Below are 27,557 nucleotides of genomic sequence, written 5' to 3'. Positions count from 1 at the left end.
CACATTCGATGGCATAGTCAAGTTGTAAATTTTGTAGTTAATGAACAGAAGTGCCAACACTTCATATTTATTCATTTTGATAATATTTCTGTTATTAGTGATGTGTTGGGAAACCAGCGGGCCCTCTGGTTTGTCAAAACATCCCAATAACAATCAGAAAGTTTAAATCTTTTGAATTTTCATGGCAGATTTGACTCTGCATTCAGAATTATACATCATCGATTTGTGACAGTAGCCATACAGATGTATTATGTTTTCCATGGGTTGGCAGATGGTTGTAAATCATAACTATTATGTGTGTCTTTCTGAGACTGCCATCATGGGATTAACTAAATCCTATGTGTGAGAATCTATGTGTTTCTGTCAGTGTGAAGATGGACAATAGATCTTTAGTGGGGTACCACATTTGGAATCTAAGCCATCATTGTTTTCTGTGGTGTGCAGTGTTCAGACTGGACAGTCTAGATGAGGTGATGATGCGATGGTGTAGATTTGTGTTCTGTGCTCATGTCTGGGAGATGGGTGAAGTCTAATCTATAACAATCTGTGTTGCAAAAATTTAGTTCCGGTGCTAATCCGGAAAGGCCATGTAGATATTTGTGTGGTAGTGTGCTTATTGTGAGATGTGACTGGCCTCTTGAAGTGTTATTGCACCCATCTCCTGCAATTTCAGGTTATTTCTAACAATTCCGCCGTCCTGGCTTGATGCAGCTGGCATCAGGTGCCTTCCTGGTATCTCACTTTCAAGGAATTGCAGTGGTCAACCTGAAACAGAACCAAATACTGAGAGAACCACAGTTAATTTAACAATTCCGCCGCCCTGGCTTGATGCAGCTGGCATCAGGTGCCTTCCTGGTATCTCACTTTCAAGGAATTGCAATGGTCAACCTGAAACAGAACCAAATACTGAGAGAACCACAGTTAATTTTGAGTATTTTTCACCTCCCTTTTAGCATTTTCCTAGAAAATTTAGAAGATTGGGTGGTGTTATGTGGCTACATTTAACTGTGGAATATTAATCTTAATCAGTCCTTCTGATCAGATTAAAATTTTGGTTGGTGCTACCCAGCGACGAGTGAATTGGTTTGCATTCGCTTGTGCCACACTTATTAAAATGAAAACCCAACTCCTCCCTTTTGGCACTGGGTAGCATGGCATATCAATCTGCAACAAGATCTAAGTTGTCACAAATAGAATTCACGTGTTAATTCATTTAAATATGGAAAGGCAGGTCAGAGCTGATGCAATGCACAATCACTGTTTTTATGTTTCAAAGGCAAACGGCTAATTGTTGTGACTATTTGTTTCATTTAGTCTTGCTGATCATTTTCATTAAGACAATTGTGAAATCACTCTGTGGCCACATGGCAATTCTATGCTCCTGTATCTGGTTTAACTGCAGCTATATGGGAAATAGCACAGTGTATCACCCAAGAGACAAACAAATTCAACATAAACACACACGTAACTTAAATTGCAATGCAATTCCAGTATTACAGTTATTCTAATTTCACACAAGAGACACGTTCTAGCATGTATGTAGCATCTACAACCTTAAACCTAAGTGTTTCGTACACTTACAGTGAAGCAGTCATGTGTTTCATAAAGAATAAACTCAACTAGCCTATGTGCACATGTAGTAGCACAAACAACTATAATGTGTGTAACATGTGCACATTGTATTTAGCACAATTACAAATTTTAAAATTCAAACAAGATCATTGAAACTGGGATGTTTACATTTTAAAGTCATCACTATTAAGCTGCTAGCCCACTAGCAAGTGAAGTCAACATCTGGAGGCCTTGCATGAGCAATGCAGTTACCTCACAAAGAGTTTTACATGAGGATGACTTGTTACATGTAAACAATTGGTCTTTACATTTAGAAAGTGAAATCCTATGTTTCAGAAAATAAGGTGGAGGTCTACCTCTTCCCAGTGACCAACATTTTTCCTCTGTGTGGCCTGTTTTAAGACAGGAACTACAAAACCTGCTGTCTTCACCATACAGTTGTCTGCTGTGTTCTCCTGGAGTTTGAGGTTTTTTATGACTCCCTAATGCTTCCTTTACACCATGCATTCTGGTACATGACTCTGTGCTATTATGGTGTTGCATCACCTTAAGGACTGAAACTGGCACGCTATCTTGAGTAGTAGCACATGCTTTCTCTGAACTAAAAGTTCTAGATTTCCATCTGTTGTATCCCTGTTCTATCCTTGAACCCCAACACACTATTGTTCTGAACGTGTTTTCAGTTGGATCTACTCCATTTGACAATGCATTTTGGACTGGAGTGCCAGCATTGTTCTTTATGAGTTGTAATAACGGTTCGTCATCACGGCTTGTATTTTCTAGACCGGAATGTTCTTTGTATGTTACCCACAGACGTTCGGCGTATATTTCAAACGGCTCGTTGCTGCCCTGTTTAATTTCTAGTATCCTGCCCCAATCCGCGCTTGGTGGTCCTCTCAAGTCTAGCAACGCCAGTTTTAATCTTTCATATATAGCCTCGTCAGATTCATTATTGTTTCGCTTGACTACGTCTCCAGATTTCATTTGAGGGGTTAATTTTGATCGGAGTTCATCCGGAATGGTTAATAGTGCGATTTGCCATACATCCCTAGTTTCTAATTTGTACACTGTGGCTTGTAACATCAGTGCTTCCCAGTATGGTTGGAATGGCCCTCTTTTGGGCATCATTCCCACGATCTGCTTATGTTTTGAACACTCTTCACATGTTAGTGGCCGGCTAATCTTGGTTATTTCATCATTTGCGTTTGTCATGGTTTTGAGTACAGCAACTCTAGCTGACGCGGAGGGCTTTTCGCTGGGTTTAACGTTAGCTCTTGTTATAATCGGACTTCGCTGACTTTGTTCATGTCTCTGAACGGGAGCTCGGTTATGAGTTTCTCTCCGTGTTTGACTCTCTAATATGGCTATATCATCATCGTCACTATCGCTGTTTTTATCAGGATCAAAAGTCTCATCCAGTGCTGCTTTCTTAACTGCGGCCACTGGAAATCCGACATTGTCGCAACATTCTTCAAGAGCAGATATATAATTACTGCCTGTTTGGAGTTTCTCCTGAAGCGCATCTATTTTTCTCGCCATGTTTTCGCTTTTCCTTGCCCAACCTTGTCTTTCGTATGTAAACGCCTCGACCTGTGCTCTAAGCTTTTGTAATTCATCCGAACGCGCTTTCTCAATTTCTCTGAGACTCGCCATTATGCGCTCATTTTCGGCTAATGTTTCTAGGTCGTTTTTCCGAAGTAAGTAGACAATGGCAGCTGTTGTCTTTTTATCTTTTGATTTAGATGTCAATTTTTCTCCTGCCAAAAACCAGGATATGATTTCATTGTTTTTCCACGTAAGGTTTAATCCTTTATCGTTTAAATGAAGAAGGATATTTTTTATGTGTGCGGCGTGAATTCCCATGATCTCTTGATCTGCACTGCTGCTGTACTGTCCCTGAAAAGCCATGTTTTCTAGCTAATTCTTTTGCCCACCGGATTTTTCGGCTCCGGTCTAAAACAGATATGGGTATACCGACCCGTTCTAAAAATGTGTCTATATGTGAGATGCAAAAAGCTTTCCCTCAACACAAAAGTAAAATGAAGGAACTTACCGCAGCAGTTGCAGACAGGGAAGGAGAAGCTCAAACCTCAATATCCTCCGTCAGTGAGAATCAAAGCGAAATTCGCGCTGGAAAGACGTTGCTCGTCTGTTGCGAGATCACGGAGGCTGGTCACCACTTTGTAAGGCTCCACGCAGCCGGCCCAAAGAAGGTCTCCGGTGGTGGATGAAGGTTTCCTGCGTGCTCGGTCTTTCCAAATGTGCAAAGTTCTTCAATTTTAATTAAACTTTAATCTGACTCCATTTTATCATTTAATCTGACTCCATTTCTTTATGACCTCGTATTTAACTTGAAATACAAATTGATTGCTTGTCCATTTCTAATTTATTATTCTGATATTTGATTATTCTAGTTAACTCTTAACTTTATATTTACTCGTTCATTCGGTTGCTCATGTCTTTAACAAGGATGCAACGTAATCTACTAGAGTCAATAATTACAGAGTAAAACAGAATAAGGTCAAATGTAACAATTTATTATCAGTCAGGTAAATACTGTATGTATTATTTCAATTCCACAGCAATTCAAAGAGATCAAATCATATCAATACAAAACATCGAATTCTCAAAGATAAATCTATGAGTAAAGAATGCATACCTGACTTTATAGAAATACATAGTGTAAGGTATTACACTACGGGCTTCTGACTACAGAATCGCCCCGATCCTTTTGCCACATTCTCTTTAAGTACCTCAGACCAGAATAAACATTCCCCAAACTCGAGACAGGAACTAACAATTGAATTTGCTTTGATCAAGCCAAGTTGGCACCTTTTGGGACAGAAGGTAATTTGCATGAAAACCATTAGGTGTTGGGCTCCACCCTCTACAGTATGCAAAATGTCTCTGAACTCTTAGGATTTGTATTATCTTTTAGTTTACTTCTTATAAGAATGAGACCATTGTACCAGTCGCTCTGAGACAATTCAAATGATACCAAACATGACTGTAAATAACACTTGCATTAATGCAGAACATTAAATTTCTGCTATTGGCCATTCTGAGTGAGCTGAGTGAAAGGAGAGATGGGTGAGGGGAGAAGTGGATGAAAAGGAACTGATGTGAGATGAGGGAGATGTGAGAGAGGCATTTTCTTGTATTCTCTCTCAGTGGGATGTGGAGACAGATGTCTGTATGTTAATGCACTGTGTGTGTGTTGTCCATCTCGGGAGTCCAAAGTGTCTGAGTTTCTGTAATTCTTACACAATGGTAAGTATGCAAAAACAGTAATCTCCTACGTACCATTACTTTTTTATCTTATTTTAATGGTATTGACAGTATATTTATGAAGTTGTAAGACGTAACTTAATGTACGTCTGAAGAAGGGACACTATATTAGTTATCTTTATTTACTTGAAAAGAGAGATGTCCATTGTGTAATTACATCATCTACACAAACCATTGTGCTTGGACCCAGATGATAGCCTTGAGCTAAACCGCATTGTTTCAGTTACCTTCTGTGTAATTGCCCACAATGCTTTGGTGACAGGACTTTGAAATAACAAACAGGAAAACAATAAATGGCACTGCTTATTTCGCATCCAGCTAGCCAACTCTGTCCAAGCTGTTGTCATAGCTTAGTAGGCTTTTTATTAGAATAGAAAATAGCAAGGGTCCATAGAAAAATACTGTGGTACGTTTTTTGCAGCAGGGCAGCTCAAGAACGTTGGACACACAAGTCTGGCTCTTTTGCAGAGGCCAAGCCAACATCAAAGTTCGTCTTCGAACTTTAGCTTCTAATTATTATTAGGTTGGCTTGAGAAAGCTGGATTGAGGTGATTTCTGGGGTAATGGATGAAGATGAAATGGAGTCAGATGACTGGAATTTAATAAGTAGTAGGAAAGGACAAGAAAAGAGAAAGAGTGGGCAAAATAAAGGTAATAGCCAAACCAGTAAAAGGGGATTAGAAGGAAACAGTTCAGAAGAAGATAATAGGGTTGTCCATAAAAAGATCGCAAGAGAGAAATATAAAGTAATTCTTAAATTCGGAAAGGAAGATGAACACATTAATAGCAAGTCCAATATCATTGTCTAGAAAGCTGAAGAAAAAGTTAGGAGAAGTAGATATGATTTTTGAGAGATGGAAGCTTGTTAGTAATATGTAAAACAGAAGAACAAAAAAACAAAGCACTAAAAATTCATAATGTTTGCAAGAAAAAAGTGAATGAAAGATGTTGGGTGAGACACAAATGAAACAGGGAGTGATAACATGCATTCCAATCGAAGAAGATCTAGAGAGACTCAAACAAAGTATTTCTGGAGGTGAAGTGATTAAAATAAAAAGGTTGCAAAAAACAATGAATGGGGAAAGGGTTGATAGTTTATCAATTCTTTTGGAGTTTCAGGATTCAGTGCTTCCAGGAAGGGTCAAAATTGGATATATGAGCTTTGCAGTGAGGCCATATATTCCTCCCCCACTTCGATGTTATAGATGTCAGAGATATGGAAATATAGCAGCGGTGTGCAAAGGAAAACAAAGATGCCCTAAGTGTGGAGATGATCATAGAATTGAAAATTGTGAAGAGAATGCACAAGACAAGTGCTATAATTGTGGGGGGCAACATAGGGTAAAATACAATGGATGTAATGTAAGAAAGAGAGCTGTGGAAATTGAGCAAGTAAAAGTGGTAAACAACTTAAGTTATGCAGAGGCAGTGACAAAGGTCCAGGAGCAAATGAGAAGTGATGAGACTGACAAAGATAAAGATATCTTGAGACAAGAGGTTGGTCAAGCAGTGGAAAGTAACCCAACACTGACAGTGGATGGGTTGATTTTGTTAATTGCGTATGTAATTAATTGCACTGACCAAGTCAGACACAAAACAGAGAAAATTAAAATAATTGTGAAGGGAGCTGAAAAGTTTTTGGGTATAAACAATATATCTTGTGAAAATATCAATAAAAGGTTGGAAGTTGGGAGGTGCAGGTGATAAGACAACCTGAATATTATACAATGGAATGCAAGAAGCTTGTTAGCAAATGGTCAAGAGTTTAAAGGTTTTATAAAAGAGCTTAAAAAGAATTTCTGAACGAATAGGCTGTTCCCAGAGTGCTGTATCAAGGCACCTCAGTGGGAAGTCTGTGGGAAGGAAAAAGTGTGGCAGAAAACGCAGCACAACGAGAAGAGGTGACCGGACCCTGAGGAAGATTGTGGAGAAGGACCGATTCCAGACCTTGGGGGACCTGCGGAAGCAGTGGACTGAGTCTGGAGTAGAAACATCCAGAGCCACCGTGTACAGGCGTGTGCAGGAAATGGGCTACAGGTGCCGCATTCCCCAGGTCAAGCCACTTTTGAACCAGAAACAGCGGCAGAAGCGCCTGACCTGGGCTACAGAGAAGCAGCACTGGACTGTTGCTCAGTGGTCCAAGTACTTTTTTCGGATGAAAGCTAATTTTGCATGTCATTCGGAAATCAAGGTGCCAGAGTCTGGAGGAAGACTGGGGAGAGGGAAATGCCAAAATGCCTGAAGTCCAGTGTCAAGTACCCACAGTCAGTGATGCTGGTGTTGGTCCACGGTGTTTTATCAAGGGCAGGGTCAATGCAGCTAGCTATCAGGAGATTTTGGAGCACTTCATGCTTCCATCTGCTGAAAAGCTTTATGGAGATGAAGATTTAATTTTTCAGCATGACCTGGCACCTGCTCACAGTGCCAAAACCACTGGTAAATGGTTTACTGACCATGGTATTACTGTGCTCAATTGGCCTGCCAACTCTCCTGACCTGAACCCCATAGAGAATCTGTGGGATATTGTGAAGAGAAAGTTGAGAGACGCAAGACCCAACACTCTGGATGAGCTTAAGGCCGCTATCGAAGCATCCTGGGCCTCCATAACACCTCAGCAGTGCCACAGGCTGATTGCCTCCATGCCACGCCGCATTGAAGCAGTCATTTCTGCAAAAGGATTCCCGACCAAGTATTGAGTGCATAAATTAACATAATGGCCATTCTTTTATTGGTCGGATGAAATATGCTAATTTTTTGAGATAGGAATTTTGGGTTTTCATGAGCTGTATGCCAAAGTCATCAATATTAAAACGATAAAAGGCTTGAACTACTTCAGTTGTGTTGTAATGAATCTAAAATATATGAAAGTCTAATGTTTATCAGTACATTACAGAAAATAATGAACTTTATCACAATATGCTAATTTTTTGAGAAGGACCTGTAGAAGAATGTTATACAGGAGGAGTAGATAAATGTTTTTTTGAAAATGCAGATTGGGAGGCATTTAGCAGTATTAGTGAACAAGTTAAAGGAGGGGTTGATAAGGTTAATAATGATATTTGTAATGCAATATTGTTAGCAGCAAGTCAGACTATTCCAAAGAAGGGAGGTAAGAAAAAAGAAGTGAAGAAAGAATTAGATAAAGCTATTAAATATCAAAATAAAGCTTTTAAAATGTTAAAAAAGAATCATAGTTTTCAGAATTTTATTGAATATAAAAGGAAGCAAGCAAATGTAAGGAGGATAATTTTGGAGGACGTTTTGTGACACAGTGGGAAGGGAAACATATATCTAATATTAAGGGATGGAGATAAAATAGCTGTTAAAGATGAAGAGAAAGCAGAAATGCTGGCGAAAAGTTTTGTTAAAATACATAAATCAGACAATATTAGTGAGGAGGGAAAAAGAGGAAGGGAAAAGATGTTGGAGCAGTATAAAGAGCTAATACAGTGTGAGGAATACTATAATGACATAATAAACATTTACGAACACAGAATTAAATCGATCTCTTAGAAAAACCAAGAAATCAGCTCCAGGTATGGATCAGATTTGTTATGTAATGATAAATCATCTCAGTGAATTATCTAAGGATGTTTAATTACAAATGTACAATAAAATTTGGGAGGAAGGAAAATTACCACAAAGTTGGAAGGAGGCGGTTATAGTTCCAATACGTAAACCAGAGAAAGATTGTACAAATCCAGGAAATGATAGACCTATTGCTTTGACATCTAATATTGGTAAAATAATAGAACAAAATGGTGAATGAAAGGTTAGTGTATCATGTGGAAAATAATACATTTTTCTCCAAATATCAGAGTGGTTTTAGGAGAGGGAGAAATGCAATGGATCTGGTTGTGTTTAGAACACGAAATAAGAAAAGTGCAAATAAATATAGAGAGTCTTCTTTGACATATGGACAAACTACATAATTTCCATGTGTTTTACAGCCGTATAAATCAAATGCCATTACATACAAAACTGAACTACTTTAAAAGGTGAAGCAGTATAATCTGATTTGGGAGAAGGGGAAAAAGACGGGCTCGGTTTGGACTGGGGCTGGTAATTCTCTTAAGCTCTCGGACACGGGCCAGGGCCAGGGCCTAAATTTGAGGCCCTAGCCCCAATTTTAGTTGCATGTGTGAATTAGCCCACCTGCATCTTCGCGTCACTACAAACAATGAAGATTTGAGTTTAGTTTTAGTCTGTTTACCCCCTCTTTTCTGATTAATATAATGTAGCGATCCAGTATTATTTTATTAATTAAAATCGATGGGCAGCGTTGACAAGTTTCTGTCCTCCTAAATGTTTGTGTGGGCAGCTCGATCTCGATCTCACAAACAAAAATAATAGACATGATTTTCTCAGGCCATATGTAAAATCAGATGAATAAAGATGATTAAAATGAATAAGTATGGATGACAGTTGATTACAATAATAGTTCAGTTTATTCCCCTCATTAGTAACAGTGTCCTCTGTGGGATAAATACATTTAATATTAGTCATATTAATAATTATTATTGATATTAATAATACTAAATTAACATTGTGATTTATCATCCCTGTTGTATTATTCATAAGTCTTTTTTTTCACCATCTTTCCATGTTCTGTACCTCAGGTCTAAAAGAAATGTAGAAAGAATATACAAAAAAACCCACCAAAAATATTAGTGATCTATTTTCATTTGGTATTTTCAAAAGGGAAATACTGACATGGATGTTTACAGAGCAGAGGTCACCTTTTTTAATTCCAATAGGAGAGATGGACTTTTTTTCTTTAGTATTATTATTTTGTGCTGTATTATTGGTTACTGTGTTATTTCTGTTTCAAAAGGCAGCAATAAATAACACTTTAATATCTAAAGAGTGTTTATGTAATTTTATGTTGTGAAATGCATAATCGTAATAATCGTGAAACCGTGATTATTCCTCAGACTAAATCTATAATCGTAGCATCCCTATACACAACCTTCCCTGAGTCTGTGTTAGCAATAATAATTAATGATTAATACTAAGATTTAATTTTCAAAAGACAAAAGATCTTGACAGGAGTACAAATTCCTTTTATGATGGATATCTGTTCAGTTCCAAGGGTGTAATTTTTCCCCTTGTTTTATGTTGAATGAATCAGCATTTTTTGAGAAATGTGATATGCCTATTGTGATGCTTAGAGGTCTAGCTGGCAATAATTAACTGCATCATATTAATGATTATATACTATAGCGTTCAACTATATGGGCCTATTAAGAATTCTCAAATATGGAGTGACAGTAGATTTTACCTCCTGCTGTTTTTTTTCTGCATTCCAAGCCCGGAAATGTGAAAAATATCCATAGGATAGCGCAGTGAAGAATATTAAAACTGAAAATTATGTCATTTTATTACTCACCCTCATTGAACACAGATTAAGATATGTTGATGAAATCCGAGAGCTTTCTGACCCTGCATAGGCAGCAATGGAGCTACCACGTTCAAGGCCCAGAAATGTAGCAAGGACATTGTTAAAATAGTCCATGTGACATCAGTGGTTCCACTGTAATTTTATGAAGCTACGAGAATACTTTTATTCAACAATTTTTTCCCCTTCCGTGCCAGTCTTCGACACACATTTAGGACGTGTTGGAATGACATGAGTAATTAATGACAGAATTTTCATCTTTGGGGGAATTTTAATTTTTTCACTAGTTTACGTATGTAAAAGTCATAGTAGTATAATGTATATATTGCTTTTCCATAATGCGAAAGTAACACGCGCAATCTAAACTGAAGGAACAGCATTATAATTTCAGCATAAAGAAAGAGGCAATGAAGAAAGACTGAAATATTTTCTTTAATCACATAAACTTCTGTTTACAGACTCTACATTCATGTGATTGCACTCTTCCTGTAGAACTAAATTGTTAATAATGGACCTTAATGATTTTTGACATCTAAATACTTCAGATTATATGGAAACTGGATTGTCTAAAGCAATCTTTGCATACTCAAGCACTGTTAAAAAAACAACATTTTTTAAAATATATATAATAAACGTACAGAATGGAATTACTTGTAAATATGTAGCTATTATTTAACATAAGACTCCTATTATTACAGATATGACAGAGGCCTGACATTCTTGGGCTTTGGCATTGCTTTTCTGTTAACGCTTAACAACACATGCGCAAATGTGCAAAATATTCAAGTATTATTTAAGCCAGTGTCCTTTTTCACTTCACAAAGACCAGCACAGACTCAACACAAGCATCATCTTTAGCCCTGACCAATCAGACACCATTCATGACTCCCTGCTCCACTTCAACCCAGTCAGCAGAATCATAAACAGAGCATTTGAACAGTAAAAACTGCAAGAAACACAAAATCAACAGAATGTAAAAAACAGCAAAAGGTAATGCAAATGGTCAGGTGAATTTCTTGAGGCACACAACATGAAATCCAGAGCTCTTTCCATCCTAATTAACCAACATTATTTTTTCTATATTGTGCCTTGCACAAACACATAAACATAGATCACAGAATATGCAAGCACTCCCTTTCCACCAACACTAAACTTAACGGGAACAAACAGAGGTGCATGGAGAACAAAAATAACTGCACTAAATCATGATTTGGCAGTATTTACCCACAAACCCAAAACACACCTGTTTTAACAAATAACACAAATTCCAACCATCTGTTTTTAAATAAGATTTTTACCAAGTGCACATATTTAACCAGTTTATGATGTATGGTCCTCAAAATCACCCACAATAAGAGAATATTAGGGATCGAAATACACTTCCACTCACTAACATTCCAGATGTTCCTCTCCATCTCTATCACACAAATACGTTTTGGCTATTGTTTCTCAGAGTTCAGTGCATGTTACCGGTGTGACCCCGTGAATCAAGAGAGTTGGGCCCAGGTCTCGCGTCAGTGTGTCCAGCTGTGTCAGGTACTGCTGTGACAGCTGGGAACTGGAGGGAGGGTGGGGCAAATACAGGAAGCGGACTGCTGCCGTAGAGCTGTGTTCCCTCAGCAGGGCATTCACGGCACACAGGAAGTCCTCCGTCACTTTTTGACCCTCAGAGTTTGGCCCTCTACACATGCGTGCCACATTATCCCATGCCACAATCTTAATAGCGGCACGAATCCTCAGCTTTCCCAGCAACTCTCTAAATTGCTCCTCTTTGGCCAGCCAACCCTGGTCTTCCGATTCTGACTCCACACAGACAAATATTCGTAACCTTGCATGGCGCCACCTGTTGGCCATATTTAAGACGCACGCCATCTGAAGCAGGAAAAGACTGGACACGTCTGCGTAACTGGCGCAGCCTGGGGACAGTAGGTTTGTCGGCCACACGTCAATGGAGTCCACGTTGTCATTTCCCCTTATGCCTTTGGTCTCAGGTGGCATCTGGAAAAAGTAGCGGCCTAAACAAACGTTCTTGCCCATTTTTATGGCATCTTGGATGATGCTCACATACTCCTCAGGCTGCAGAGCGTGAGGGCTCTCGGCATGGCGCACCGGTGGAAAATATGCCTGTAAGGATGGGAGGTCGACCCCGAAATTATCCCTCTCACCCCTATCACCCTCGCAAAAGACTGGGTCCTGCAGAAAGTAGTACTCTGGATAGCAGTTGTCATAGAAGCCCAAGACCAGAGTATTAGGCTTCATGCCTCCTGGAAAAGAAGAAAAGAGAAATGGCTCAGAGTCAAGCGACTAGTTTTTGATTCACTTAAAAGAATCACGCATGAGTCATTTATTTGTGAATTGGACAATACTGGTTACATTGTATGTTTTTGAATCATGAAAAAGAACCAGCTCATAGGAGTCATTTGTTTGTGAGGCTACCATGGTTTTAGATGTTTTTGATTTACTATAAAGGAACTAGCTCATAGCTAACACACTCTGCAAACAAAGTCATTTGTTTGTGAATCTGGCTGCTCCTGTCGTGCCATGTTTGTTTTGGCATGCAACTCAAAAGTAAAAAGACTAAAGAAAGATGTTTCTTGCCATTATTTTGCCATAAACTTGCCTTTCAGATAAAATACGTTCAAAAGAAGAATGCGACTTCAGAAAATCTACAGTGTGTAATAACTGTGTGTTATGTGATAACAGTGCTCATTCACAGGAAAAAAGATATAGGTACAAGTTTATCTGCATACAATTACGCAACACTCTTGAAGGATGTTCTTTCACTGAATACCTTTAAAGTTTTTACAAACTGCTCTAAAGGAAACATGTTGCTGTATTCTTATTCGGTGTATGTGTTTTAATGAGTGAAGTTGTTTTTTAAGTTAAATTATACATGCTGCCTCTTGACTAAGACTGCAAGAAGAGATCTTTTATCTCAACAGGAATTTCCTGGTTAAAGGATAAATTCAAAAATAAAATGATTAAGTATATACACTACTGCAAATAAATAAAATTAAGTATATACACTACTGTAAATAAATAAAAATGATTAAGTATATACACTACTGTAAATGAGATGAGAATAACGAGTCAATCCTAAAAGATATGAATGACTTTTAACATTGTGGAGCAGGTGACATCTCTGAACTAGATGAACTCTTACACAAACAGTGTTGAAAAAAATTAAATAATGTATTTACTGTATTATTTCACTAGATATGTACTTGTTCTTTGCACAATAACAGTAAAGATGTAATCTAATTGATGCTTCCTGACTGTGTGCTGTAAAAATTATGTGATGAGGAAATGTCTCACCAAGTCCAGTAATGCGGAGCAGATGTTGAGTCCCCTGCCTGACAGACGGTGAGAGAGTCAGATCCACAAAGGCCTTCACACCCAATTTATCCACTAGACTCAACCAGAAATTATACTGTGGCTGCACCGGGTCTGCTGGCAGCACATCTGTAAGAGTTCAGAGATATTATGTTTGGTTGTTTGTCCCTTTCTTCTCTGACAATCAGTATGATACATCATGATAAAGTAAAATGGAATCACATCAAGTTAAGTTCAATCAAAAATGACAATTCTGTCATCATATATACATTTATAATTAAAAAGATATTCCGAGAAATATCTCTCTTTTCTTGTTTTTTTGTCCTTACAATGAAAGCCAATGCTCACTAAAATTGTTTGGTTATGGACATTCTTCAAATATCTTCTTTCATGTTCCACAGAGAAAAAATGTCAAACAGGTATGAAATGACATGAGGGTGAGTAAACATTTTTTTTGTACATTTAAACAAACAGATTACAATGGAATGAGAAACATATTTAGAAACACTAGCTGCAAAAAAAAGAAAAAAAAAGAAATGATGGATTTGCTCAAATGAGAATTTTATTTTATCTTAAATTAGATTTCTATAGACAGCTATTCATTGTCATTGTTGCTATGTGTAATATCACAGAGTCAGTGTTTTTACACTTTGCATGGAAATCAAACCGCAAATGACCCTGCTTACATGCACTTAGGAAACGGTTTAGCATTCTGGAACATCATGTAAACACGAACACGGTTTTCTGTACCGTTTAAGAGATTAAGAAGGCAGAGAAGACACCTTATATGGTCATAAAATGCCCATTTGGTAACTGCCCATCTTTATTCTATAGGCCTTGTGAACCTTGGGTTCTATCATACAATTGCTCCCTATTGCGTCATACCCAGATCTCCAATCTGCACATGCCCAAGAACAAACAGTCCTCCTTTCTTCAGCTGGTTGACAAAGCAGATGAGCTGACAGGAGGAGCGTGGGTTCGCTACCATCAGCAAGACCTGAGGCCGCCAGAACTTTACGTGATCCTTACGGGAGTCTAACATCAGAAGGTACTTCCTCACCTGAAAGAAGAACAGAAAGACCACCTCATGGATTTAAGGTTCAGTACATTCACATATGCTGTCTGTGTGTGTGTGTGAGAATGTACCTGATGGAAGATAAGCGCTTGGCTGATGTAGCCCCAGCTGCTGGTGGGAGAGCGGTAGTGCAGGAACAGGAGGAGCAGCAGCAGCAGTACAATACTGGCTGAGGAATACACTGGGTTTATTACGAACATCATTACCACACAGCTTATAATACCCAACAAACATGTGTGCCAAGAGAAAAACTGAAATGTTGGCCTGGAAAGAGAGAAGAAAAAAGATATAAAAATAAATAATTATACTAGTGACAAAAAGTTTCGAGTCAGTAAGAAAAATGTTATTGAGCACGGATGCATTAATTTGGTCAAAATTACCTTACAAAATGCACACGCACACACACACACTTGGAGCAGTACCTGAAGTTTGGAGCAGAGGCCCATTCCAGAGCCAGACAGGCCAAATCAACTGCCGCATACGCTAACAGGTAAAACACTGTCACAATGCCAGCAATCACATTCAGCTGTCCTGCAAACAGTGTACACTACAACACACACACACACACACACACACACACACTCTTAACAGACAAATTCTTTGTATCATGTGTCACAGAAATAACATTGAAGACACATGCACAGAGCTCCCTATACCTGCACCAGACCCCAGGTGTAGAGTACAGACACCCATGGGTTCCCAGAGCTGGAGGTGACTGCAGCCGGAGCCAGAGGCAGACCTGAAACCAGATTTTTTTTAAAACACAACAGAACAGTACAGTACCATCACATCACTCCAGCATATTACACCATTATATCATAAGCCATAACAAAACCAACAATGCAACCTAGTTACTGGGACAGCAGGAGGTTGACATAATATTCTTTATTATATCCAGGATGTCATGCATGTTTCACCATTTGTGTGATATATTCATAATCAAATAGTGCCTTTGTAATGTATCCTGGAATTTCAGCAAGTAACGAAAACATTTCTACAAAGAATTGCTGTAAACATTTAAATAATACAAGTGGTGTTTTTCCTCTTATGATCAGAGTAAAATCAAGAAAATAAACCCTACACATACATGTAAGCTGTGGTTAAAATGCTACATCGTGTGAAACTATTTGTAATCAAGCAATAATTTTCTGAGATTCCTGTGAATGATTTGTTTATATGTTTTGAGAAGAAAATTACATTTTCAATAAAATCAATTTCTCAAAAAGAATAGCTTGTTCATTTTGATTATGTCTAATCAGTTAACTGATTACTGTAGAAAATGGTCAGAGAAATATGATTATTTTAATTAAAATGTAATTTTTTACCTTTTCACACAGATATATGAGCTCTCACACCATATAAAAGCCTATAAAATGTGACAAAACGTTACACTGAATAACATTCACTAAGCATATTTTCCTTAGAAACCATGAATACTGCTTTCCAAGTACTGCTCACTAATGTTTTCCCATAACACTTCTTGTGGAGATGTCAACATCCCTAACACAAACATCTCAGTATCAGTTTCCAGCCTGAAATATGCCTCTTAAACAGACCAAACCCACAAATGCACAAAAACGCACACTAACCAAATAGCTGGTCCAGAGCAAGCGCGTGAAGGATTCGAGAGGCTCCTATCATGGAGCACATAGCAGCTGAGAGAGACGCGCAGTACACCCCAATCGTCACGAACGGAGGCCACACGTTCACACGCTGAAACACTGCATAATCATTGATTAACAACAACCTGAGAGAGAGGGGCCAAGAAATGACAGAAGGAAAATGTAGAGATAAATGAGAGGGAGAACAAAGCACCGTGTAAACACATTGTGTAAATTTACATGTGGCTTGAGTGTCGTAAACTGCACCTGTCGCAGGTGGAACTAAGGAGCAGGAAGAGAAGCACATAGACAGTAAAGGTGTATGATACCGCCATGATGGTCCCTTTAGGTATTGACTCACTGGGGTTCTTCAGCTCACCTGAGAAAGTGAGACAAATCAAATGACATGTTTAAGACACTCATCCATTATTCAAGTGTTATCAATATTGCAAAAGTCAACAATTAGATTAGAAACCAAAAAGAGGATCCAAATAAATAAAAGGTGTCTGCGGTTGTCTGGTTTTGTACCCGACATGTTGGCTCCTGCCATGATGCCTGTGCAGCTGGTGAACATCACAGCAAATACAGTGGCAAAAGACATCATTGTGTTGGTACTGTAGTCCAGAGAGTAGTGCGCTACAGGGCGAGACATTGGGACAAAATTCATGCCAGTGAAGTAAATATATAAACAAACAAAAACAGTTTCATGCCCCCTGATGAATAAATGCAATACAGAAGCTGTTATGTTTGGATGCATTTGAGGTCATCCATAATCTTTAAGCACAAACTTGTAAGTTTATGATCAGAGTCATAGAATAATTGAAATATATTTTCTAAATATAAACAAAATCACAGATAAAGGAGTTAAAATATATTTGTATTAGGTTCTACCTGATGAATACTTTTAATTTCTCCATATGTACCACACCACAATAATAACATCATGGTAAAGCTGCTGGCAATATGTATATGGGTCAAAGTTAACTTCCCATTTCTGCTGTTGGTCTCTGTACATCAGTCTACATTGGTTGCTTTTCTCTGTTATATTATTTAAAAATCTCTCTTAATTAAGATTTGGAATTAGAAGATACATTTTTCATCCAAAACATTTATCATCTATCCAATTTAAATCTCTCTAATAATTTGAATTGTGTTAACCAGAAATTATCAGTAAAATTGTACAAGTTTATGGCAAACGTCTGTATTTTAATAAATAATTTTATACTTTAATACATAAGAAATCAAACTCTTGACAGATTGATACATCAATCAGACTGATGGCAAATGGCAACACAAGTAATTAGCTCTTCATCTTGTTAGAGCTAAAATCAGCTTTTGTCTGTGTAAAATGTTGATTTGAGAAATGTTATGTCTCATTAATTGCCATTATATTACACATACACACTACTGTTCAAATATGTGGGGTCATTAATCTGATAATACTGTAAATATGAGAGAAAATACAGTAAAAACAGTAGTATTGTTAAATATTATTACAATAAACTGTGTTGACCAAGCTGAATTTTCAGCAGCATTACTCCAGTCTTATACTGATTTGCTGCTCAAGAACCATTTATCAATGTTGAAAACAGTTGTGCTGCTTAATATTTTTGTGCAAACCGCTAATATTTTTTCAGGGTTGTTCATTGAATAGAACATTCAAAAGAAAAGCATTTATTTGAATTTTTAAAAAAACAAAACAATGTAAAAGTCTTTACCTTCCCTTTTGTCACAATTCAGTGCGACCTTGGTGAATAAAAGTATTAATTTCATTAAAAGAAAATCTTACTGACCCGAATCTATTGAATGGTAGTGTAAATGCATACACTGTATAGGAAAAACACATTATAAAAATTCCTATCAGTAAACCAAAATGTTCCTATGAGCAATATCCATTTTAATTTTGTTTTCTTTTTTAATTACTAAAGTATAAATATCCAATAATTTGAATATTTCACTGCCCAATACACCTGTTTTCACTAAAGGTTTCATCTAACACGCAACACAATCGTGATCGGTTTAATTTCCCTTTTATGCCATTTGAAATATAACTGCTAAATAGAATCAATGATCATCTTACTCACGTCTGAGGTTGTTTTGTAATGTAGTGCCATTGAAGCCTGTGTAGCTGGGGTTGACAGTGACGGTGTGGTTGTTGCCATATGTGTGTGAGATGTTGAACTGTTGTGGACTGAGTATCAGGGGGCTGATGATGATAGAGATCAGTGACACCGTCACCACCAGCAGAATGATAAAAGAGGCTTTGGCGTAGATATGAGCACCAACCAGACACACCACCAGACATAGCAACAGCACTAGAGAGGAGTACAACACGGTGTACCAATAACCCTGCGGCAACACACGCAGCCCATGTGACACAGCAGAGCCTGGAGAGACAAGAAAAGAGACGCTTCAATGTAAAACACCAGCCATATTTTTTTCAATGCACCGCTCACCTGGATCCTTCCCAAAGACGTCCAGAATGGCTTCCACCAGGCCGAGTACGTAAACGCCACACGCACATACCTTTGCCAAGTAAAACATCAGGCCGATACTGCCTCCAAACTCTGGTCCCAGAGAACGACTAATCATAACTAATACTAAAGAGTTAAAGGCCAACAACATTATTCAAACACTCATGAACAACAGATTCACATATGATTGAGTCTGCAATTCTAGCGCTCTATATGGCACAGAGATAGGTCAAGGATACAGTAGGCCCCGCCCCCTTCCACTGCACCATTAGTTGAAATAGCACATATAGACAGGATTGTCAAGGAGATGATGAAGTAGGCCACAAACAGCATTAGGAGACCATGGAGAAGACCAGCATGACCCACAACAAAACCTGCAAAATCGACATACACTGTATCAGAATGAATCATGTACAAAAACACACCTAGAGCCACACAGAGTCTCTGATCATCAACCTCTGTCTTTTCCCATCATTCTCACTCACCCGTGCGAAGAAAGAGCACAATGCTGAACATGGAGAGGATGGTGGGCACCATGACGCCAAAGAAGGTGTTGAGTTTGCGGGGGTTTGATTTGGGGGATCCCTCTCCTGTCACTGCTGATCCAGCCCTGGAATCTTCAGCTTCACCCATCATGCTGTACCCCCCGTGAACAAGAAGAGGAGAGTGCTTGTTTGCCATGGTCTGAAAAACAGGAACCTGCAATAAGAAACCATATGAGTGTTTCCTAAGAAACCATATGAGTGTTTATACATTCATAATGTATAAACTACAGCACATTTAGGGTCAGTAAAGTTTTTTTTTTAATACATTCATTCCTCAAGGGCACATTAAATTGCTCAAAAGTGACAGTAAAAACTTTTACACGGTTGCAAAATATTTCTATTTCAAATAAATGCTGTTCTTTTAAACTTTCTATGCATCAAAGTAAGAATTTTAACTAAAACCACTGTTAATTATTATAATGTTAATTATGAGAAATGTTTCTTGAGCAGCATATCAGCATATTATAATGATTTCTGAAGGATAATGCGACTGAAGACTGGTTGCTAAAAATTCAGCTTTGACATCAGAAATAAATTACATCTTAAAATATATTTTTAAATAGAAGTCAGTTCTTTTAAATTTTTTATAATATTCCGCAATATTACTGTTTTACTGTATGTTTGCTCAAATAAATGCAGGCTTGTGAGCAAAAGAGAATTCTTTCAAAAACGAGTTATATTGTGTATTTTAATTGTAATATAATAACTTTTTTAACCATTAAAAAAACTAATTAAAATAATAAAAATGAGTTATTCTTGTAATGTCAAATTCATGATTATTAGATTATTTATTTATATAGTGTTTGTGCTTTCAAAAATATCTACCCGATGGATTTAGAGCTGTTGTCACCATAAATGTCAATGACTTTGTATTTTGTTCACCCCCACGACTTTTTCCAGGCCTGTAAATTTTCTATTTAAATTTAAAAATGTTCTATTTCATCTACTTTTCCATGACCATAAAAACCTTGAGACTGCAAGAGCTTGATCGCCGACTGAACCGCGTTTTTAAAGCAAACGTTACATCTTTCAAGGAGCGGAAGTACATGACCGTGTAAACAACCCGAGGTACGCGGTTGAAAAACGATTGTATTACGGTCCATACAAGTAAGGATAATAATTAAAATACCCCGCTGCTAAACTAACATCCGAATAGTTGCCTGAATAAACCTAACGTTAGAGACATTAATCCCAGAAAGGCAGCTAGCATTAATTCTAGATGAGAGTCAGACCGCCACCTCCCTAAAGCACTGGATGCCTGTGCGTTTAAGGTTATAATGGCACATATAAAGGTGAAGTACAGTAAGGAGATGGAGAAGCAAACATGACCTACCTGTTCTTATGAACAACAGCGGCCGTGCCAAGCTAAAAGCGGTATGTAACTTCCGCTTTTAGGAAGAAACTACACAAACCACAAGGTAACCAAACTACTCGTTTTGACAGTGTGGATGCAGGATGGCCTGAAACCGATATGTTTCATCAGAGCATCATGTCGAGTTGGTTTCGTTTCTTTAAAGAATCGCAGGTGGAAGGTTTTGGTCTGCAGCCTCTTTTCTCGTGATCATCAAACCCCCGGGACATGACGGATGCTGAGGAGCGCGCTGTTGTGTCCCCCTGTGGACCTGACTATGAACAACAGACAGCGAGACCTAATGAAACCATAAATCTATTATGTAACGATCCATTGAGAGGTAATGATCACGTACTCGCACACTGCAACAAGGCTGGACTGTCCCGCCTGCCCCTCAGTTTGTGAAAAAAAAAAGGCATCAAGTACACTATGCAGGCCCAATTAAAATGCAAAAAAAAAAAGCATTGTATAAAATCTTGGCATGGGTGTGGTACTTTCTGCCTTTATTTGTCAGGCTATAATTCATACTAATGCATTTAAAATCTCTGAAGTGCTGCATTAATACCAAGTACAAAAATAATTAGTTTCAGTTCTGATTTGTGCAGGATATACATTTTTGTGTGATGATCAGAGTGGGTAAAATCAAGTCTCAAGACCAGAAAATGCCTTGTTGTGAAAGTTTAATCTTAGCTGGAACCCATTTAAATGTTTTGCACTGTAACACTTTGCATTGTTGTTTTTATGCATGAAAACAACTCATTATAGTTATGGTTATGCTGAACTGTGGATGATGTATTTTGTACATATGAATCTAAATTAATTTAGCGTGTAATGGACAAACTGTTTACACAATCAGGCAAATATATATCTTCCAATATACCTCCAGTTGTTTTTGGATCAAACTTTTTGTGTGTTTTGTGCCACAACATATGTAGAGTTTATTTGCAAAAACAGATAACTCCGTTTTTAGACATTTTCAAAAATCATGTTTTTTTTTATTAAGTTATGTTTTTATTGTGTTAGTTAGCTGGGTTTTTTTAACTTATTTTTTAACCCAGTCAAAATAACCCAACTAGTTTGATTGAGATTAATTGGAATGCACAAGAAAAAAAACATGATTTCTGAGAGTTATCTGTTTTTGCAAATGAACTTCATATATTCTCAGAAAATGTCTTCTCGGATGTCGGATACAGGGGCATCGCTGGGAATTCTGGGCCCTGTGCACTGACTGTTCCACTATGTCAGACGCCCCTGGTCAGATGTCTTCTCTTCAATAGGCCTTTTATTGAATTAGACATGTTCCGGTATTTGATAACACGGTACATTGTGGTAGTGAACATACAGTATTGTTATCATGCACACTTCAAAATACAGTGATTAATTCTGGGTACCTTGTTTTCTGAATTGTAAAGACTTCTAGACTGCACATTATCTTATTTACCATCAACCAGTTAAAATTTATGACACTGCGTGACATGTATGCTGCATATAAAATAAGTCTGCTTCTCACTTTGATCTGAAGTTTTGAAAAAAACAGCAAACAGGCCAAATGGAAATGCAAATTCACGCTCTGACAGTATGTGGCACTTACAGAAAAGCAGAAATACAGTGGTTACCCCTGTACACAAAGTAGTGCTATGAAAATTCCTGTTTCTGAACTGAAGTCAAACAGTATTTAAGTTCTTTCAAAATAACCGTTCAGATTTTGTATCTGCAATGGTGTTTATATAAAAAATACAAAATATTGACTATTTAATACTAAGAATTATATAATACGCATTTCTTTACACTTGCACATTTTAATCTGGACTAAAACATACCAGCCCAGAAAATATATCTAGATAATGGTTAAAAATCTTTTAATTCTTTATTATTGTCCCTTATAGTTGTGTTCTGTTGCACTTTAATCTGTTTGACACACGTCTATAAATTTTGTGTTTTGTTACATTTTTAATGTCCCTGATTTGAGAAGTTATCACATTTGTTATTAAGAGGACAAGTTTATCTTTTAACCTGTTTTTGTAACATCATTGAATACCAGCAGATTATACCGTAACAGTTTCCACAATTACCATGCTTTGAAAATACCGTCACATGCCTAGACTGAATCCAAAGACTGTGTGTTGAGATGTGGCCAGACAAAGGAGGGTCCGGCTGGGAGGAGAGGTAAGGTGGGATTGGCCACCGGAACAAATGTGGGTGAGTGTTTGAGTCTGTGCTTTTTGAGCTGACCGAGTTCTCTGAAGCAGCATCCACACTCAGCACAGCGGTACGGTCTCTCTCCTGTGTGAATGCGCTGGTGCTTGTGTAAGCTGTCCAAATGGCGGAATCGTTTCTCGCAATATCTGCAAGGATACGGGCGCTCACCTGTGTGTATGCGCTGGTGTGTTTTCAAGCAATAGAAACGTCTGAACCCCCGACCACAAATGTTGCAGCGGTGCACTTTATCAGGGCTCTCGATAGTCCTGCTGAACCCACAGTCACTACTAACAGGTACCGCCAAGGCCAGCAAAGCATCACCATCACTCTCCCTCATCGAAGGCAAGGAGATTTGCGCTAGCTCTTGCATGGAGTTGGATGAAGATGCTACAGCTAGATTTGATGAAGGAGGCTCTAATGTAAGGGAATCAGGATTGTCTTCGATTTTAATGGTGCCCTGTTTTACATCATCAGAGTCATGCATCACCTGTATCAGCTCCAGCTCATTAACATTCCCAGCTGGCGTGGTCATTTCAAACTCAAACTTTGTCATGTCAGATGGATCCTCTGGTGGGTTTGCAGAGCGGTCTGGTTCCTCATGTCTCCTCTCACTGTCTGTTACTGCAGAACTATTGTCTGTAAAACAAGGAAAAGCTCATTTTCATATATTTTTAGCATGTGAAATGCCTTTTAAAAAAGCCCCCTTTAAGTTGTAGTACTCGTATTGTTTTGCTGTGAAATTTCATGATTTTGATTTTGAAGTATAACTTTCATTTTGTTAGTAATATTTTAAGATAAACATTTACTGAAGTGAAGCATCTTATGTTTGCTTGATTAATCATACTTTCAACTATTAACCATAACTTTTTGATGCTTTTGAGGAATGTTTAGTTGTATATCTCAATCATCATTGCATGGCATTATGTTTTGTCCTCCACAATTAAAACGTAAGAGATTTGGTCGTGTGTATATGCTAGTAGTCTGTTATATTGTTAAAGTCCCATTGATATATAGAACAAGCTATCAGAATTTAATATAAATAATATCTGTATCAAACTGCGTATTTTCAAAAAAAATTTAAAGATTTTTTTTGTCAAAAATTGTTCCTTTTCAGATATGTACTCATACTATTAGGTCAGACTTTGCAAGATTGATAAACATCTATGGCTAATACTCTGTGGTCACGCTTGTTTGGCAGTATTCGACTTACAAATGGTAAAAATAATAACAATGAACCTTTTTCACCCTCATTCGTGATGTAAAACGGGCCCTCTGGCTCATCTTCTGGTTTGAAGAGAGCAGGATTGTTTTCCACAGGAGTTTGTGAGGTCGTGGGGTCACTCGCGAGAGCTGAACTGTTGCCTATTGAGTTCCCTCTTGCCTTTCTGCGGTTCACGCACTCCCGAGGCCAGTCTGACTGCACCGTGGGGAGACAGAGGCCAACACTAGGGAGATTTTTGGGATTGTGGATTCTTCCCGGTGAGTTTCGGAAGCTCTTGCGGGAGGATTCTCTGCTTTGCGCCTGTAATGTTGGGCTTCCGTCCGCAGTGCGTGACGGAATCACAAAAAGTGCGTCGTCTGCGTTTGTGCGCACGATATTTGTCCCGGGCTGGTTTCTGTTGAGAAGTAAACACTGTTTGATGTTCTTTTCAGCCGCGGTCATGTAGTAGCGCACAGCTTTCAGCTCGCTCTCGGAGATCTCCAGTCTCTCGCGCAGGCTCTGGTTCTCTCGGTGCGACTCTGCCGCTGCGTTTCGAGCCGCGGCCAGCTTTATGCCAACAACTCGCGCAGTTTCTTTTAAAACCGTTTCGACGGCGCATCTTACCGCCTGGTCGATAGTAGAGGCGAGTTCGCACTTGAGAAAAGAAACGCTGATGTCCATGCTCAAAGTCATGGTTACGATCCACAGCAGTATTTCACTGCGAGATGTAACTTAGTGTTCCAGAGCTCAGAAGAGGCGGTTTGGGTTTCTGTCTTAGCTAACTTGGGACTAGAAAAGAATAGTTTACGGCCTCACTTCCATCACTAATGTAGTTGTTCGATAATGCTATCGGGTTGCGATGTAAAAGAAACAACAACCTACAAGTGTGTGTTTGGAAAATCTTACTCAATCTGTCGCGTTCTGCTGTCGTCAGTGTCGAAGAGTAATGACGTCGTCTTCTTTTTCTTCTTCTTCCGTTTTTTGGCGCGTTGCATTCTTTGTACATATCGCCACCTACCTTTGCTGTCATGCATATTTATTTATATGATTTATTTTACTCTCCTTATTTTTGCTCTTGCCTCTTTCTCACAGCCATCCATATATTATAGGCTATATAATTATTTGATGCTCCATCGCATTCCATCTCCCAAAGTCCCATCTGTCGCTGCCTGTTCAGCTCCTCCAGATTGGACCCTAAAATCTGGAATATACCAGAGCATCCTTATTCTATATTAAATCCTTTCACTTAATCCAGTAGTATATATGTATTCTATTAGTATTCTGTACCCTACTCTATCTCTATTAAAATCATAACCTAACAAATATGCCAAATCCTTATTTACCTTCCCTCTTTTGTTTAAATATGATATTAATTCCTTTCTTTCCTCATCATACATTTTACAATCATATATCACATGCTCTACTGTTTCTTTCTCCGCACAACTCTCACATAAACCAGTCTCATGAACTCCAGTTACAAACAGCAATGCGTTCAATCCTGAGTGTTCATCCTAGTAATTATGACCTCTTCTTTTCTATTTCTAACACTTATACTTTTCTTTGTATCTACCATTTTTTAAATATTATATAAATCCCGCCCCTTATTATCTGTATTCCATTTTTCCTGCCAGTCTTTAATAATATTTTTAATTATATTAATTATAGATTAAACTTGACCTTTACTTAAAGGAACATTCAAATCTATTTCTTCCCTTTTTAAAGCATTTTTTGCTAATTCGTCAGCATATTCATTGCCAGCTACTCCTACATGTGCTGGCACCCAGCAGAATCCAACTACCACTCCTTTCCTTTGTATTCGCCATAATAATGAAAATATTTCACACATCAGATCTTCTCTAGAAGAATGATGAGTAAATAATGTTATTAAAACAGAAGCAGAGTCAGAGCATATCACTACTCTGTCTGGTTTTACCTCCTCTACCCTTTACCTCATCTCCTATTATAATCGGGACCATTTCAACAGTATATATTGACAATTTAGATGTTAATTGTTTAGATATTGATATTTTAAACTCTGGAATATACACTCCTATTCCTGTAATCCATCAGTATAGATGTGCATACTTGCATAGAATCTTTCCTGTATGTATTTATATACATGATATTTAACCATACCCATTTCCTCCCATTCCCGTTTCTTATCTAACATCTCTAAATCAATTTTGACCTCAGGGATTATCCATATTGGAACCTCTCCCCATACAGGTGACACACTGCATTCTATATTTGCAATCTGATATTTCTCTGCTAACTGGTTTATGTTCCATCCTCTCCCTTTACTATTTAAGTATTCCCAACAATTATTTAAAACATCTTTAGCTATCCGTTCTCCAGTGTAACTCTTTAAAGATGTCCAAAATACCAGAGACAATTTAACTCTCCTTAATCTCAATGGCATTTCATTTGCCTCTACTAATAATGCACTGACTGGTGTTGTTTTAGTTGCATATTCTAAGAGCTCTATATTGTATCCTATCTAGACTCCTTAATAATGATTCTGATGCTGAACCATAAATCATGCATCCATAATCAATTGTAGATCTTCAAGGCTTGATATATTGTTAGCATTGAGTCTCTTTCAGCTCCCCATTCTTTCCCAGCTATTGCCCTCATCACATTTAAGATCCTCCTGCATTTTTTATCTATTTCCTAAACATGTTTTTTTCCAGGTATACCTCCCATCTAACCACATTCCTAAATATTTAAAAACTTGTTCTAAAGGTTTTCCATACAATAATAATGCAATATCCTTATAATCTTCTTTTTTCATTGAATACCATATAACTTGATTTACTAGTTTTACATTTTTATTTACTAGACATTTTAAATCTCCATTCTATACTCCATTTTCCACCTTTTTAATAGCTGTTTGCATACTTGAAATCACTTGTTGTATTTCGACCTCTCTTCCAAATAGCCCCATCATCAGCATATAATGCACATCCCACACCATATCCTAAATTGTCAAAAATTAAATTATGAAAAATTATCATTAATCATAATATTAAAAAGAACTGGACTTATAACACTCCCTTGAGGAATACCATTTTCTGCCTTATAAATTGATGACTATTATATTATATTATATCTATTACTGCAACTTTGTCTTCTTCAATTAAAACTGGTATTTGAGTTGACATATTTCCATTTCCACTCATATTCCTTAACATATTCCATATTTTATCCATAGGAGTATCTTTTCCTATGGTAGAACAAACTTCTCTCCATCCTTCTCTCTTGGCATTCTTAATTATTCTTCTTGTATTAGCTCTTGCTTTTTTATACTCCACCAAATTACTCATACTAATATTTTCCCCGAGTTGTTTAAATGCCTTATTTCTTTCTTTAATTGCTTTACTGCACTCTTCCTTCCACCATGGAATATTTTTGTTTTTCTGACCTGCAATTCTTTGTGGTATAAATAATGTTGCAGCTTCCATTATTAGATTCGTAACTGAGTCACAGAATGTTTCTACTGAATCTTCTACCACTATATCTA

At 37.8% G+C, this 27,557-nt stretch overlaps 3 protein-coding genes across 5 annotated transcripts in view; 1 reads left to right on the top strand and 2 right to left on the bottom strand.

Moving 5' to 3' along the window:
• Positions 1 to 10,625: 10,625 nt before the first annotated feature.
• On the bottom strand, positions 10,626 to 21,017 carry LOC306870130 (solute carrier family 12 member 9-like). Of its 2 annotated transcripts, none has more exons than XM_079417212.1 (14): positions 20,620 to 21,017; positions 19,227 to 19,440; positions 18,981 to 19,115; positions 18,724 to 18,861; positions 18,352 to 18,654; positions 16,796 to 16,903; positions 16,535 to 16,646; positions 16,256 to 16,413; positions 15,323 to 15,405; positions 15,089 to 15,213; positions 14,738 to 14,930; positions 14,477 to 14,651; positions 13,574 to 13,720; positions 10,626 to 12,522 (listed from the first exon to the last, which is right to left on the bottom strand). In XM_079417212.1, the coding sequence occupies exons 2-14, from the start codon at positions 19,420 to 19,422 to the stop codon at positions 11,708 to 11,710; spliced, it is 2,688 nt and encodes an 895-aa protein (XP_079273338.1). In that variant the 5' UTR covers positions 19,423 to 19,440; positions 20,620 to 21,017; the 3' UTR covers positions 10,626 to 11,707. The 2 variants fall into 2 exon arrangements, with proteins under 2 accessions (XP_079273338.1, XP_079273339.1); XM_079417213.1 differs by having other exon boundaries at positions 19,227 to 19,425; positions 20,620 to 21,006.
• Positions 21,018 to 21,115: 98 nt separating this feature from the next.
• On the bottom strand, positions 21,116 to 24,982 carry LOC306870131 (uncharacterized protein). 2 transcript variants are annotated; one of them, XM_079417214.1, is made up of 2 exons: positions 24,073 to 24,975; positions 21,116 to 23,472 (listed from the first exon to the last, which is right to left on the bottom strand). In XM_079417214.1, the coding sequence occupies exons 1-2, from the start codon at positions 24,728 to 24,730 to the stop codon at positions 22,736 to 22,738; spliced, it is 1,395 nt and encodes a 464-aa protein (XP_079273340.1). In that variant the 5' UTR covers positions 24,731 to 24,975; the 3' UTR covers positions 21,116 to 22,735. The 2 variants fall into 2 exon arrangements, with proteins under 2 accessions (XP_079273340.1, XP_079273341.1); XM_079417215.1 differs by having other exon boundaries at positions 21,302 to 23,472; positions 24,082 to 24,982.
• LOC306870132 (guanine nucleotide-binding protein G(I)/G(S)/G(T) subunit beta-2-like) overlaps positions 24,216 to 27,557 on the top strand; it is a 22,800-nt gene continuing 19,458 nt past the window's right edge. The window contains exon 1 of the mRNA XM_079417217.1: positions 24,216 to 24,315. The gene's annotated coding sequence lies outside the window, so the exon portion shown is untranslated. The remainder of the gene's footprint in view (positions 24,316 to 27,557) is intronic.

This window comes from Barbus barbus (assembly GCF_936440315.1).
Source record: "Barbus barbus genome assembly, chromosome: 5".
In the NCBI taxonomy this organism is placed as follows: domain Eukaryota; kingdom Metazoa; phylum Chordata; class Actinopteri; order Cypriniformes; family Cyprinidae; genus Barbus; species Barbus barbus.
Note: the sequence above shows the minus strand (reverse complement) of the source record. Positions and strands in the feature narration are given on the sequence as shown.

Excerpts from the sequence above, each read along its gene's own strand:
- LOC306870130 (XM_079417212.1), bottom strand. The coding sequence starts at position 19,422 with ATGGCAAACAAGCACTCTCCTCTTCTTGTTCACGGGGGGTACAGCATG. Across the intron at positions 16,647-16,795 it reads GGCAGGAGCCAACATGTCGG|GTGAGCTGAAGAACCCCAGT; the intron begins GTACAAAACCAG and ends TCACTTTCTCAG. Across the intron at positions 14,652-14,737 it reads AAGCGCTTATCTTCCATCAG|GTGAGGAAGTACCTTCTGAT; the intron begins GTACATTCTCAC and ends TTCTTCTTTCAG.
- LOC306870131 (XM_079417214.1), bottom strand. The coding sequence starts at position 24,730 with ATGACTTTGAGCATGGACATCAGCGTTTCTTTTCTCAAGTGCGAACTC. Across the intron at positions 23,473-24,072 it reads CACGAATGAGGGTGAAAAAG|ACAATAGTTCTGCAGTAACA; the intron begins GTTCATTGTTAT and ends CTTGTTTTACAG.